The 16,651-nt window shown below is 40.0% G+C and overlaps 1 protein-coding gene across 3 annotated transcripts in view; it reads left to right on the top strand.

The window, feature by feature from the left end:
• pcxb (pyruvate carboxylase b) overlaps positions 1–2,951 on the top strand; it is a 248,890-nt gene extending 245,939 nt beyond the window's left edge. For all 3 annotated transcript variants that reach the window (XM_029455184.1, XM_029455185.1, XM_029455186.1), the window contains exon 27: positions 418–2,951. In XM_029455184.1, coding sequence (XP_029311044.1) covers positions 418–567 — 150 coding nt within the window. In that variant the 3' untranslated portion in view covers positions 568–2,951. The remainder of the gene's footprint in view (positions 1–417) is intronic.
• The last annotated feature ends 13,700 nt before the right edge of the window (positions 2,952–16,651 follow it).

Raw genomic sequence — 16,651 nt, 5'->3', positions numbered from 1 at the left:
TTAGAGGTTCAATGCTGCCCCCTATTTCTTTGGAGGAGGTGGATCAGAATTACACATTTAACCTTTAATAACCTTTAATATAGAAAAGCAGGAAATCTCCAAATGTCTAATGGTTGCAGCTCTAAAGGTCAACAGGGTCATTGTTCCCACCAATGAAAGTTTTCACCTCCTGCACACATTATCTATTATGTTAGTAATGTTAGTGAACAGTCCTTTAAATTGAAACTCACATTCACAGGTTGTATTCGTCACTATGCTCCTGCTTGCATTTGTAATTCTGAAGTTTATCCAGAAGAATATCCTTTCTGTGCTTTTCTTTGAGTAGAGTTCTTGTTGAGCTTTGACTACAGCGCTTGTTCAGTGATCTGTATATTAACCTCGTGTTTCCTCTTTGAACTTTCTTTATAATCATGAAAGGTGGAGAAGGGGCAGCCGCTGTGTGTCCTCTCGGCCATGAAGATGGAGACCGTGGTCAACTCCCCGTTGGCCGGTACCATTAAGGCTGTCCATGTCACGGCCGACGCCTCCCTGGAGGGAGATGACCTGATACTGGAAATTGAGGAGTAGAGTGAGGGGGGAGGAGAAGTAGGTGGGTCACTTAGGTCTTCTGATTCTGGAAATCGTGAGGTTGGGGGGGGGGATTTAAAAAAGAAAAGAAAACAGGAATCCTTTTCGTTAAACAATCTGTGGCAGTTGTTTTTTCCCCCAATTTGTAGATATTCTGTTCGGTTACACTGGGGAGACAAAAAGCACAGACGGCACTAAATAATAATATATTACTGCAATGAGGATTCCTTAATGAACTGTACCACTAATCATTTAATTCTCCCAAAAACTACATGAATCCCGTAGGTGTGGTGATTAGTACATCTCTTAACGTCTTGTCAACTTGTGGAAAATAACATATCTTAGAAACACATTATATATTTAAATTGTGATACATTCCATTACTTGCTCGTCTTAACTGTGATGTACAAACTGAGCTAATCATGTGTAACACTAACAGGGGCGTAACATCTACTTGCAATTAAATACCACAATTTCCATTTCTATGCTGTTGATGTAGCTTAATATATTCACATTAGTAGATGAAACTTTATGACTGGGTTAAGATACAAAGTCGTTGTTTAGTATGTTCGCCTTGGCAAGACATTACCATCACAGTGCAGTGGTAGCGTCTAGACTCACTTTTCTTTTTCATAGGGGACATTTTTTACATTGTTCTCTGGAAAGACAACAAAGCACACATGCGCTGAAGGAGAAATTACAATATTGTGTCCAACCTGTTTAAACGATGAGAGAAGCACAACACATTGACAGATAAACTGGCCAGAAGCTAAAAGGAAATATCCTGTTACTGTATCAGTAATAGTAGATGGTTTATTTTTTTAAAGTTCTGCACTGGTGTTGAACATGTTTCCCCATTCACACCTTAGAGTGACATTGTTGGAAAAACCCAAACTGGATTAGAGATGTGATGTTTACAAAGTTGTGGCTTAAATGTTCTTACCTTAAAACCAATTGAGCTATATCTGCTGGATCCTTTTAGAAGTGTCTCTACTTTTCCAACATCACACTATTAAATCTTATAGAGCCGCTCCAGCCTATCTTTTAATAACCAGGCAGAGATTATGGTGACTGTTTTCTGACTGCATGGGGATTTTAATGCTAGGTGTAAATGGGATTACATGGTGGTGTAATGGAGGCATGTGGTGTTATTCTGAGGTTCTGCTGATTAATTTATGAATTAATTCTCTGTCAAATGATGTGAAATTAGCCGGACTAATAAGAGACTCTGGAGACTCCAAGTAGCAGCACTCTGCTTTATATTTCTAATGCGTGTCTGTGTTTGGATAAATGAGTCTGTATGTGGGTGCAAGCACATTTTAGTCCACCAGTCCTCATAATTTTGCACCTCCAGAGCTGAAAACCTATTTTAAAAGAAATGAAATATTCATACACACACACACACACGTGCACTGATGCAAAAATATTCACGCTAACACTCCCAACCCTTGACTGCTGCCCGGATCAAAAGAAACCCACAGTGGTGTGGCTGCATGTCATAGTAAACTGTAACAGCAATACTTACTCAGATGTCTGCTGGTGAAGTTACTGAATTATTTGAACGTTTCGAACCTGAAAGTCATCGATGCTGTATTGAATGTTTAGACACCCTAAAAGTAGACGGTGAACCAGCAGGAGGAAGAACTTAGATCACAGCTTCGACAGATCAATCCAAACACACAATTTAAGTTTTTACTTGATTTATTGCAGCATTTTAGCAACTTTACTAGTGCGAATGAATCCCCTTTTGAACTATGCATCAATACTGAGCAGTAACGTTGGAGTTCATTACACTAATATGTCTCCTCACTCTCCCCGGCCCACTGCCATGCCCCACTGTACCTCCTGGCTTTATCAATTTGAACTCTTTTGAAAGAATGAATGAGTTTTTGACAAACTGCTGCACAATAATGTAAAGTTCCCTCCTCCTCTCCTTACTGGTTCTCCACCTTTATCCTTCCTCATCCATCTGTCAAACCTCCTCTCTCAACAGTGGCATCAACTCATGCAATAATATAAATGTATCGCAGTATAACAACCACGCTTATGACAATGCACTACTGATCAGTTTCTGGGGAGAAAAAAGTACACACCTGGAAAACGTTTGTTTCAGAAAGCCTTCTATGGCATTGATCTATTCTTGAGGTGATATTTTTTTTTCTTCTATTGCTTTCCTTTGTGTGTTTTTATGAAACCAAACAAAAAGTTTATATACTCTCTCAGTTTAGCAATTTCAAATATACATTTTAGTTAAATAAATGTCATTAACTGAAGTAGTTTAAGTCCTAGGAAAGACTATGAGCTGGAGTGCGCAAAAAGGGAAATAAAAGAGATAATTGTTCTTGTTCTATCTGTACTTACAAATAAAGTTAACTGTAACAATCTGCAATGTGTTGGTGTGTATTGCATATTCTACACAAGATAAACAATGAGCAATGCAAGAATGATAGGGAGCAGAGAAACTGAAGGCCAGCTTTAGTTAATGGTTTTCAAGAGCAACTGTCCCCCTCATGACCCTGTATGTTAAGGTCTGACTACCAAGCTGATCAGCTCAATGCTGGACTGAGTAAAATATATATTACGTCTGAGACCTGCGTTTCATAGGCACCTGTTAAATCACAGCTCTTTCAGAATAATGTGTCCAACTAGTAATTAGATTTCGACAATAGATGTTCAAGAGAAAAGGCCGTTGTCACAGGCCAAACCCTGCCATATCAGTGCAAGTCATTTAATTAGACTGTACAAATGTGTCACATTTACTACCCTAGTGCGAGACGGATATACTGGATTGTTGAAGCCAAGCTGTCTTTGGATAATTTACATAAGCATGCTAATTTTATTCCCTCCACATTGAAATTGTATCTGGGAAAGCACCAAATAAAACAACAAAGAAATCCTTGAACACATCATGTATATACGTGTTATTTATATATATATATATATATATATAGATATATATATAGTAGATATATATATATATATATACATATATATATGTATATATATATATATATATGTATATATATATATATATATATACATATATATATGTATATATATATATATATATATTTATATATATAATAATATAATATATATATATCTATATAATAATATCTCTATATCTCTATATATCTACTATATAGATATATATATATATATATATATATATATATATAATATATATATATATGTATATATTTTCTATATATATCTATCTCTCTATATGTAAATATATATGTTTAATGATAATTTCTATATGTATATATATATATCTATATATGTCTATATATATTTATATATATATATCATCTATATATTTATATATAATGTATATCTATTTCTATACTCTCTCTACTATCTATTGTCTATATCTTTTCTCTATCTGTATATCTCTATATATATATATCTATTATGTATATCTATTTATATCTATGTATATATCTATATTCTACTATCTAATTTCTTTTATCTCTCCATCTTTCTCTATCTCTCTCTCTATCTCCTCTTTCTTTCTCTCTATTTCTTTCTATCGATATATTTCTCTCTCTCCTCTCTCGATTCTCTATCTCTATCTCATTATTTCCTATCTCTCTCTCTTTCTATATATATCTATATTTCTCTATCTATCTAGTTCTCTCTCTATCTATTTCTCTCTCTCTCTCTCTCTCTCTCTCTCTATCTCTCTCTCTTCTCTCTCTCTATCTCTACTATATCTGTATGTATCTATCTATCTTTCTTTATCTATATCTATTTCTATCTCTCTTCTCTCTTTCTCTCTATCTCTCTCTCTCTTTCTCTCTCTCTCGTATCTATTTCTATATCCTCTATCTCTTTCTCTCTATATTTATCTCTCTCTATCCTCTTTCTCTCTATCTCTCGTCTCTTTCTATCTCTATTTCTCTTCTATCTTTATCTATCTATATTTCTCTCTCTCTTTTCTCTCTCTCTTTCTCTCTCTCTTTTCTCTCTCTCGTCTTTCTATCTCTATTTCTATCTCTTTTCTCTCTTCTCTTTTATATCTCTATATTTATTTTTCTCTCTCTCCTTTCTCTCTCTCTTTCTTTATCTCTCTCTCTTTCTCTCTATCTTTCTCTCCTCTCTCTCTTTCTATCTCTCTCTTTCTCTCTCTATTATCTCCTCCTCTCTCTTATCCCTCTCTATATTTCTCTCTCTGATTCTCTCTATCTCTCTATCTTCTCCTCTTCTCTCTTTTTCTCTCTCTCTCTCTGTCTTCTCTCTATTTCGCTATGTCTCTCTCTTTCTCTCTCTCTCTTTCTCTCTCTCTTTTCTCTCTCTATCTCTCTCTCTCTCTTCTCTATCTCTCTCTTCTTCTCTTTCTCTCCTCTCTCTCTTTCTCTCACTCTTTCTCTCTCTCTCTCTCTATCTCTCTCTTCTCTCTCTCTTTATCTTTTCCTCTCTCTCTCTCTCTCTCTCTCTATCTATCTTCTCTCTCTCTCTCTATTTCTATTTTTCCTCTCTCTCTCTATTTTTCTCTATCTCTCTTTTTTATCTCTCTCTCTCTTTTCTCTCTCTCTCTCTTTTTATCTCTCTCTCTCTCTCTTTTTCCTCTATATATCTCTTTCTCTTTATCTCTGCTATATCTTTATTTTTTCTCTATATCTCTTCTTTTTCTCCTCTCTCTCTCCTTTTTATCTCTCTCATATATCTTTTTCCTCTCTATATCTATTTCTCTATCTCCTCTCTTTTCTCTCCTATATCTCTTTTTCTCTACTCTCCTCTCTTTTTCTTCTCTCTCTCTATCTTTTTATCTCTCTCTCTCTATATAATCTCTCTCTCTCTCTCTCTCTTTTTCTATTTTCTTCTCATATCTCTATAATAGTTCTATTAGTAAACTGCACAGAATAAACCTACACAATGATTACATTCATGTAAACTTCAGCATACATTTTCTTTGGACAAATATGGAAATGAAAAACAAACTACAAAATGTAATACCTCAGGCTGTGGCGTTTAAGACTTAAATTGATTTAAAAAATAATAATTTACCCTGCAGACAACCTGATTAAACAGGTCCTTTCGACCTGATGAAATACGGATTAACCCACTAAATCAATCAGGTCTGTCACTCAACGGACATTATTGATCAGCCGCCACTGTCACTGTTAGGTGTGTGATCATCCTGGCAGCACACATTCGCTCCTGTGGGGATTTAGTGAATATATATGATAACAATACACAACCTAAGCCATGGACGGTTGGCTTGTCCCCACTTTGTAAACTGGGTTAGCTGGAAGTGTCCAGAGAGGAAACGTTGCTTTAGTGGCAGGAAGAAAGAATAACTTGATACTTAATCGTCATCAGATTGAATCACAGGGGCAACGAAGGATGTTAGGACCCATTTGTCAGCTGACTTTGAGTGACAGCTTTGATTAATAACAACATAATCACATTTGCATATGTGAATAGAGAAGTGGAAGTTGACAGTCTGCCTGCTATGACCTTGATTGGTTTGCTGATCTCACTAAAAACAAACATGATGGTGGCATATGTCACTAAATTCATTATTTAAAAAGCAACAGAGGATTTCAGCCGAGTGGAAAATTCTGGTGGATATAATCTGGGCCAAATCACACACCTGTCTTTTCCTCAGTTTCTGAGCTTTTCAATCAGAATACTGAATATCAACTTTTCACTGGAAGACAGCAAATACCAGTTTCCTGTTCTGACATAACATTACCCAACAGTTCTGTCAGAAATAACCTTTTTACAACTTCTGTTGGTACCCATGCTTCAATTATCATTTTAAAGTCAAGTGAAACATTAAATCCAAGCACACATATCTGAATGCTTTCCTGTGGCTTTCATAAGCTGTCACGCTGTGTGCATTAATCACACACACACACACACACACACACACACACACACACACACACACACACACACACACACACGCCCTGTTCTCTGCTAACGAGGCCTCTGCGGTCAAAGCAATCATTTGTGTTTCATTGAAATGTATGCTGTAATACTGATCATATTCATGGACAGCCTGCTAATGTACAAACAGATTAGTCTGGTCCCATGGTGAAGAAGATATAAAGTTATGTAATATTGAGAGATGCTTGTAAACGTTTATTTCCATCACTTAATGTGTGGGACAAAACTTTCAAATCTGGCTTTCAAAACCAGGCTAAGCTATCAGCTGTGTCCCGCTTGGTCCACTGTAAGCATCAGTAATCACCTTTTGTTGTATATAATCAGGTGCTTAGCAGTTTAATGATGGCGCCTGCTCTTGTTAAAAGTACCCTGTGGAGTTTTCATCGTAAACAAAGCGTTTTGTTTAGTTCAACATCTCTCACACACTGTGCATCCTCAAGGCCTCACACACATGAAACAGCTTCTGCTACCACAGACAACATCTTTTGTAAAAGATGATCAAATCAATCGTTTCAGATTATAAAATGTAGTCGATAGTGAAAAATATTTATCACAATTTCCTACAACCCAAAGTGATGTTTTCAAATTGTCCAGAATCAAAAGTGCACGATTCAGGAAAACTGATGATTCCGTCTGCAACAAATAGTAATCGAAGAGCCGATAGCGAAATAAATATCATCCAACTTTGATAAATCGATTAACTTTTAAAGGAACTTTTCATGCCAAAATGGCAGATTATGTTGTTTTCAGCCTCTTAAATATGAATATTTTCTCTGTTTTATATCAGATTTAAGTGAACATCTTTGGACTGACAAGAGGACTGAAAGACTTCACATGGCATGGTCAACGATTTATAACGATTAATAGATGAATCTAAATAATCAATAATAATTAATAATGAAAAGGTTCTCCATCAACAAGTTAATGTTACCAAATAGTCCAAAACCTAAAGATATTTAGTACACCATCAGAAAAGAAGCACATTTCAACAATGGACCTCCAGTTCAGTTGAACTAGAGATCGTCCGGCTTGAGAAAAGAAAATCTAATAATTGAACACTTGTGTGAGTCATGTCATCTCACTGCTAAAGCTAAAGTGTGAGCTTCATCAGTCAGCTAGTCAGAGAAAAGCTGCCATCATTTGGCAACCGCAAGATAAAACCATGACTTGTAGCTTTTCAGCAGACTCTTCGCCTCAAAATGGTTCAAGTACTTGCTTTGATGGGGTCTCAACATCACAGGAGAAGCAAACCTTTTTATTTCCCTGGGTCCTGAGGTCACTGACCACATTTCTCATTTGGATCCCAGAGTGAAGCTGTTTAATAACTCCTGCCTCCAATCCATAAATGAGAACCGGAGTTCAAATCCCCTTTGTGGCTTTCTCTTTGCTCATCCCTCTGTCTGCTTCATCACTGTCCAAATGAACAGCAAATACCCTCTGGGGAAGGCGTGAAGTCTTGGCAACTCCGCATGTCAAACACCTACTGAAGAAGCTCTGTGGGAATCTGGCAGAGTCCCGCGGCAGCAGCTGACCGAGGAGCCAACTTTCTCTAACCCGTGCATGAGTCTCTTACATGGGCCGCAGGGGTCCGCTGCTCTGTTGAGGTGCAACTTTCCCCTCTAATCCCCTTGCTGCTGTTCGATAATCCCTTCACTGCTTGCTTTGCTGCTTTCTTTGCTGTAATCCTCCTGCCTGAATAAAGAGAGAATAGACGAGGAGGACGGGCTACATAGTGTCTCAGACAGACGGGATGGACGGCTCCGTCCCTCTCTAAGCTTCCCGTCAATCAGCACAACCAGGATCTGATACATCAGATGCTCAGAGCCACGACCGATTCACTACTTTTCTCTGGACTCCCCTCGAAAAACGCTTCAGATATCGAACTGAACAATTCAAATGGCTGAAAATAAGCTAGAGACATGAAATGGATGCTAAACAGCGCTGAGCAAATGTGTCAGATGTTTAAAAAGTAAAGATATTAGCTGAAATTAAATGATGTGCTGTGTCAAAAACACCCAGTGAAACAGCAGCACAGCATTAAAATGAGGGATATTGAGCACTCGCTCGGCAGGTGTGGTCCTTTGCTATCTCCATTCCTTTTCCATTACTCCCTGCTCAAAGATTGCTTGTGGGGACTATTTTCCACCTGTCTGTGAGTCCCGTCTGTGAGTCCAGGGGCTTGCAGGGCAGTAAAAACTCTGCATGTCCACACAGAAACATCCCTGACGGCATTTCTTGTGTAACGCTGACATTTTGGCTCTGCTCAATTTCTCGATGTGATGATATTATGACTCAGAGGATGCATGTCGCCCAGTATTCCAGTTCTGAACACGGTTAAACAAGAAGAAGCGAGAAACAGGAAACTATCTGCCTATCTGACTTAACTTCAACATTCAACACTATGGGCAGCACGGCAGCCCGTCTACAGGGAAACCTCAGTGATGAGTTAACAATTCACACATCAATTAACCGGACAGATCAATGCTACAAGCTGACAGAATCTATTTCTAATGAATGCATCAAAGGATAGCCAGTAGCTAGCAGGACATCGATAGTTTCCTCTCACCCAGAGTCGATCTCAAACCCTTTTGATGCTACAACTACTGACACTGTTAATGCAAGAGTGTGTGTGAGGGACAGACTAGGAGGTCGTGTTTATACTGCATGCCAGTATGTGATGAGACATCTCATTAAGTACTGAAACCGCTCCACAGAACTGGTTTAGCCCCGGGTGTCAGAAAGGGAAAAAGCACACACATGCGTACAGAGCTGAGCTGATGCTCTTTGTTCCTTCTTTTAACACACAGAGGCTTTAAAAGCGACTGTTCCTGTGTGTCCGAGTGTGTGCATGTGCGTGTCTGAAAGTGTGCCCTCTCTTTGCCACTGTGAGCTTAAAGCGTTCCAGCTCGAATCAAAGCACTGCAGCAAATATAAGAGGGAAGCTGAAGAGCAGAAACAGAGGCACACACACAGTCAGCGAGGATTCAATGCGACAGAGGCAGAGCGAGCTCACAGAGAGGAGAGCGGCTCAGACTGCGACACACAGCCGAGACAGGAATTAAGGAATTAGAAAGCAAAGAGAGGGAGAGACCAAAGAAGGGGAGCAGCGAAAACATTCATTTTTTTATTCACGTGCGGCAGAGACACGGTGACAATCATTATTTTTGTGCATGTATGCATTCTCCACCTTGCACTGTTACCGTGGCAACAGGCGTGTTCAGGACGAGCGAGTACGTCCAAGCGGACTGTTCTCTCTCGTGCACGAACACGTTGATGCACCTTCTGCTCGGCAAGTCACAAGAGGAAAATATAGGAATATGTGCATTCACGTGTGTGCGTGTGTGTGTGTGTGTGTGTGTGTTCGTCTTTACCTGCATTAAAACAGTCTCCTGGTGATCCAGGCTGAGCACCAGAGAAGTCAGACTTGTGTTGGCAGCCTGAGAGCTTCACCTGCTTCTACAATAACAAGCGCTGCAGACTTAAAGACCTGGAAGCTTCACCTGGAAACACGAGTGCGCTGGAATTTTGCCTGAATATTGCCTCGTAGTAGTTCATTATGTCTACAGACACGACGCTTAGCATCTCACTGCTGCTCCACGGCCTGTTCCTTCACTGTTTGGTGTCTCAGGCTCGTGGACAGTCTGTGTCAAGCATCAGAACCACACAGTCAAAGTAAGATGTGTTTCTATTGTAGGTAAATGACTCATCTGAAAATGCTTGTCAGGCAAGACAAGTTATTGTTTTGGACATTTTGATGACCTGACGCTGAATGGATAAAATCAACAGATTAGTAGATAATGAAAGTGTAAGTTACAACCCTAGCTGTAATGCACAAGTGTGTTTACTGACAAGAACAGAAGGGAGGATAAGAAATGTAGCCATTTCCCTACAGTTATGAACTCTTTGAAAACATGTTCAGGCCTCATTAAAGGATCAACAGTGATCAGGTTCAAACGGCGCCTCCCTTCCATCTGCACCGGAGGACTAACGCTCGATACGTGTTGATAATGAAGGCAGGAAACAGAGAGGAGGTTGAGATCCGAGAAAGTAATTATGATGTTTGTAAGAAGTAATGAGGCGGCCTAACAACTGTTATATATGTGACCTTTGAAAACTGTCCTAAAACCACAAAAGGTCCATACTGACACACTGTTACTATAGAACGCATCAGTCCTCCCATTGACACCACGATATGTCCACATACTGTGTTTGTCATCAGAACATTGTTCAGCTGTAAGGAAACATCGATAGCAAATGTCTAGTTTTGCACAAGGTCTTCTTTTATACATCCTCTTACGAGTTATGAGTGCGGGAACATTTTGTTAGACTGAACACACTTGTGATATATCTCATCACACGTTCATCCACAGCTGATGGAAGAAGTTCACAACTGTTCTCCAAGAGTTGCCAGAAGTCATCCCGGGGAATCAACAGCTCGAGTAGAAGCAGGTGAGGCTCAAGTGGATCCAAAAATAACTGTAAATTACATCACTTCATCACAAAACAACTCCAAGAGAGGCATCGTCACTGCTGAAAGAACTCTCCGTGAAGACGAAAGAAGTGGTGTTTTCAGAATAGCGATATTGAACTATAACAGTTGATCATTATTGCTCAGCCTCATCCCTCTCTCAACACACACACACACACACACACACACACACACACACACACACACACACACACACCAACCACACTTTTTGACTGAAATGATCATTTTAACAAAGATATTAAAGGACTTTGATGATCCTGTATTAGACGCTACCCACCAATGCAGTAAAGAGGAAATCTTTCAGTAAGACTGAATAAGAAATCCTTCTCTAAGGAGCTCTAAGGAGCGTTAGAACAAAGTGTTACAGCTACACACAGCTCATTGACTCGAGTCAGTCTCCGTGGTCTTCAGTCATGACTGTGGATCAGACTGAAGGACTCTGTGTCCAGAAAGCTCAGGGCAGCTGTCTGGCTTGACGGGAGTTAGAGGGTTAGAAATGTAGCTCGGGGCCAAACTATGTAGTACCTTCAGAATAATGTAAAGAAATCTGTATGCTGCTGCACACTGAACAAGGACATACTGTAGCTTTTAAAGTCAAAACGTACAGAAGTTGGAACAACAAAATGCTCCAGAACAGACAGATAAAATGTATTATTATTAATAAAGGTAGAGCTGTCTTTCATAGCTTCAGGTATCATCTCTGTTGAAATGTTCCACATCTGATTCTTTTATTTGCCAGCAGAATGTAGAAAATCTGATTTTCCATCACAGCTTTCCTGCATTAAGATGACTCGAGTCAACACATTCTGCCTGCACTTACCTCTGAACTTCACACACAGACAACACACACATGTTCAATTACCGGCAACAGCACATGTAGATGGTTGCAGGCCAGTATTGACTCTGGTAAATATCAAGCCATATGTTTTATATTAACAATAAATAAAACGGCTCTTTGTAATGTGAAAGGGTTGTTGAACTCTCTGAGAATAATATTCAACGGGAGCCGTCTGCAGCCATATGTTGTTATACAATAACACTAACAATAGCATTTCCTGATCCCTCACGAGCTCACACGGTTTCCTGCTTTGCCACAGAGACGACGGGGCTTCGCCACTTGATCGTAAACACTGTAACAAGTGATGGTTGGCAGCGTCAAAAGGTAAATGACGTCACAGTGACGAGCTTCAGCCTGCTGCTGTGTATAACAACTTAAGCTGCATAAATCTAAACTGTGAAAACGTATTTCAGAAAGAATGGAAAGGTTTTACCAAACAGTCCTCAGTTTTCTGTTTCACTGTATGATTAGAAGGATGATTTGGAGCATTTAAAGCTGCCGGTCAAAAGCACAACTGCGTGTTCAATCTCTTTGTGTTCCCGTCCCGCTGGGTTTAACCTTCTCTTCACTCCGACTCACAAACATCTCTGACGATATTCATTCAACCACATCTCTGGATTTTTTAGATATAAAAAAGAAATATATCTTTCAAATGCTCAATTTAAGATAATTATTATACATGAGCCTGGGGAAAAACTAACAAATAAGGATCAATATCCTTTTTAATAATGATTTCTTCATAGTGAGAAGATTATTGACACTTGAAGGACATTTTACGAGTGAAAACACTCGAGGTCTCGACTGCTGATTAAACCTTGAAGTGTTTTCTGCTCTTAAGAATGTTTGAAAAGGTTTTAAAGTGTTTCCTTAATGAGGTTCTGCTATTGTAACATCGTCTGCAACAGTGTTTAGAACAGACGTCTCTTATCTACCATTTACTCCAAGAGTTTCTTTCAGTATAAAGTCAAGATGTCCGTTAGAATGACCTTTCATGAAAGTATTACCAACGATTGTGATGCTGCAACGTCCCGTCAGAGCCACAATAATCAGGCCTCACTTGCATCAGGTATATATATATATATATATATTTAAGTAAAGCTCATTTCTGCAACCTATGACCATGTTTGGCCCATATCATTCATTATTTATTGGGTCTATGGCACAGTGGGATTCAAACGCCTTGACTGGCTGGTAAAGAGTGAGATAGCTCACCAGACCAGCTACCCTAAGCTGTTCTCGCTCAGCATTTGGGTTGTGATGACTTTGACACGCTGAAGGTAAACCTCTTACAAATCGATGCTTGTGAAACTCAGAACTTTAACTACAGGAGTAGCGAAATGTTACCTCCTTTTCTGCGGTGGATCAAAGAAACAATTAGCGATCACACAGAGCAGTGGAGGAAGAGAGGAGATCCTTCACACAGAGAAGAGTTGCTTATTGTGGAGGAGATCATCTCAAGCAGTCAGCCGAGGAGCATTGACATGTTGTGTTGGGGTGTGGAAGCTGACAGAAACTCTGTGTGAGTTGTATGTGGGGTCGTACTTTTTATAGTCTGTGTTTTACCTACAGTTGGCTCACTAAATGGCAGCTAAATGTGTTTTAGGCACCTAAGAAAAACCTTTTCTTTACCAACCTCATTAAGCCATACGATTTCCGAAACATGTATTCAATGCAATTACAACGTATTAAAATAACTGTACAGCTGTGTAACCTCGAGAGAAGCGTGACAATCTGTTAAATGCAGAGTGAGAAAACAAGATAACTGCAGTGCACGAGGACACAAACCTTAGAGCGACGAGCGGAGTCATAAAAACATGACTTGTATTGCTGTTGAAGACGTGTAGAAAAGTACATTAGAAAGCCGTTACGGTGGCTCGCTTAGTGTAACACTTCAGGGATACAACGGCTCTGAAAGTGAGCAGAAGGAAGGTTTTCACAGAAACATTAGCACAGACTCAGACGATGTTTTCATGGTCCGAGCTTCGCAGTGTTTTAATGAAACCACCTCGATGTTACAAACCTTTTACATTTTGGAGGATTACATTTGAAATCTGTCATATATCCATTTATTAATTTGCTATTTAATGAAGAAGGCCTGTACAGCAAAGAGCATTAATATTGAAGCAGCGCTGCAATGCCATGTTCATATTAGATTGCCAGTGTTCCTCAGGGAGTCTGGCATTTACTCAAAACAAAACAGACCCTGCTAAAGTCTCACGGATTATTGAAGTGATCTTTGTGTCTCACGAGCAGCGAGTATTCTGCTTTTCTTTCTGGAATTGACTTAAATTTGTCAAAAAATATTTATAGAAACACAAACTCACACCTTGATATTTCTCCTAAAAAGCCTTCTCATGGCCAGCTGTTCCTTGGTAACTAGCAAGGCCACTACTAGCACAATGCACCTCCGCCTCCACCTCCACCTCCCAGCCCCGTCTCCAACACACACTGTCCTGAAATGCCTTCCTGCAGCCAGATGTCGACTCGCATATAACACAAACACCAAAGGCATCCAAAGCAAAGGAAAGAAAGAGATGTGTGTGTGTGTGTGTGTGTGTGTGTGTGTGTGTGTGTGTGTGTGTGTGTGTGTGTGTGTGTGTGTGTGTGTGTGAGACAAAAACATTCCAGAAACTCATTTCAGGATACGAGTTGTTAAAGGATAATAAACATTATTCATGAATATCATGAAGCTACATATAAGAAGGCTCTGTACTGGAGAATTGGTTTGTTTCCAATACTTAGCGCTGGGACTTGTTCAGGCAGTTTAGGTTTATCTCACATCTCAGTCAGCTAACCCACAAATGCTATGCTACATTGCCTTGGGAATGCTTAAACAATAACACGGCTAAAAACATTTTCAGTGGATTTACTGGGAGACTGGGACTAATCTTTCCGCTCACCACTCTGTTCTGGTCTGGTTGCTGAGATCGGCTCCAGCCACTGTTGAGGTTTGCCTGCCAAAAGCGCCACACGGGAGGGGTTATCCCGTTTGCTTCCCAGTGCCAGGGAATATCAGCAGAGCACAGATAAGTGCCATCGATGTTGAATTACACCCAACTGGAAAACAAACAGGACACGAGTCCCTTCTCAACCGCAGAGCGAGGAGGAGAACAGCAGAGGGGATGTGAGATAAAGCTCCTGGAATCCAGGCTGGAGCCATGCATCAGCTGTATGATGCATCTCAATGAAGGCAATCCACCGATGCAGAATACATCCAGCTAGAGAGGAAGCAGGCATGAAGCCCCCGTCAGCCACTGGGCTGGAAGTGATACTAAAGCTACTATTAAAGCCTCAGTCTGGGATTTTTCTTGACATGGATACTTAAATGTTTTAAGCTCATGACCCAAATTCTTCAACCGGGGACCTGGAAAGTCTCCTGCCCTGCAGTGCGTCTCAGACTCAATGAACCACACTGCTGCAGTAACACTAATCACTGTTCAAACGCCAAGAGATGTTGTGAAAATACATACGTTTGCACACAGGTTCCATCTGTATGTGTTCGTATCATTACACTTTATTTTAGGAAGGAAAAGGTTTTATCGACAGCCTCAAATGCTAAGCTTTAGCTCAGGGTGGTACCATAGAAACATTTATTTCTGCATTTCACCCTCTTACAGCAAATCAGCTAAACATTCTGCGATGACGTTGAACACTAAGCAACGCTTTCCAGCACTTCTCAACTCTCACTCATGTTTCCACCAGCAACATTTCAGAACGAGACTTCTCCTCGAGCGAGGCTTGGTTAGACACAATAATGAATAACAAATGTTTTATGTCTCTGTAGTTCTTTCCATAATGTTGTCAGACACTTATAATAACAATCTGAGCAGGTCAGTCACAAAAACCAGCACTTTAAGTGAACGTACGATGAAGGTGTGGAATTGCAGGTGCCAGCTGCAGCACTCTCGCTCAAAACTGGACCATTATCAAAAACGGTTGTCCCCACCCGTCGCTTAGACACAAACACATGGGGAAAGAATCATGCAAAAAATATGTTTTCAGCCTCTTAAATATGGATCACCTGCTTGTCTCTGTTGCACATCATATTAAAGTGAATATCTTTGGGATAGCACGTTTCACAGCACATTAGTGATGTTTGTCAATTTAACCCGCAAAACAGTCAATGCCAGAAACGGTACAGATGAAAGCCAGCTACCTAAAACTAATGTTTCCTATATTGCTTTTTGTTAATAAAAATGAGGGGAAGAGATAAGAGGTGTGTGTGTGTGTGTGTGTGTGTGTGTGTGTGTGTGTCTCTCTCTCTCTCTCTAATTTAAGGAATCCCACATGAATTCACATGCATGAAGGGATTTTAGCACCGAATGTTCAAACTGACTTCCCCTCACTGGCGACTGAGAGCGGCGCTGTCAGTTCGGCCATGATACGCATTACGTCCTCATTAAAAACATTAAAAGCCACTGAAAGAATCGTGACGCGAGGACTCAGGAGGCTGGAGGTGACGTGATTACACCACAGTCTCCTGGCATTCCTTGAATTTGATTATGAAGGTCAGTCAGGTTGGGATCTGGTGACTGAAGGTCAAAGCATCAGATCGGCTTCATTTCATACTCAAACTATTCAATGACCCCGTGTGGATATTTCTCCATTCATGTATTCACGGTGTTGCTTTAAATTTATCATGCACGTTGCACATTTAGCTTCCTGTTGGCATCTTTCAGTCTGAGCCTTAAAGTGAGTAACTGTCTCACTCTTTATAAATGAGGGGGGGCTCGCTCCCCTGACAGCCTGCTTGTTACAGTTGTCAGCCAGCTGAAGTAGTTTGACACCTGTAATCTTGGATGCTACGGTTTTCAGCCAATTTCCGTTGGCAGGCTCATACTGCCCAGCCAAGCAAGAAG

This window comes from Cottoperca gobio, chromosome 18 (genome assembly GCF_900634415.1).
Source record: "Cottoperca gobio chromosome 18, fCotGob3.1, whole genome shotgun sequence".
NCBI classification, from domain to species: domain Eukaryota; kingdom Metazoa; phylum Chordata; class Actinopteri; order Perciformes; family Bovichtidae; genus Cottoperca; species Cottoperca gobio.
This window is presented reverse-complemented; position numbering and strand designations above follow the sequence as displayed.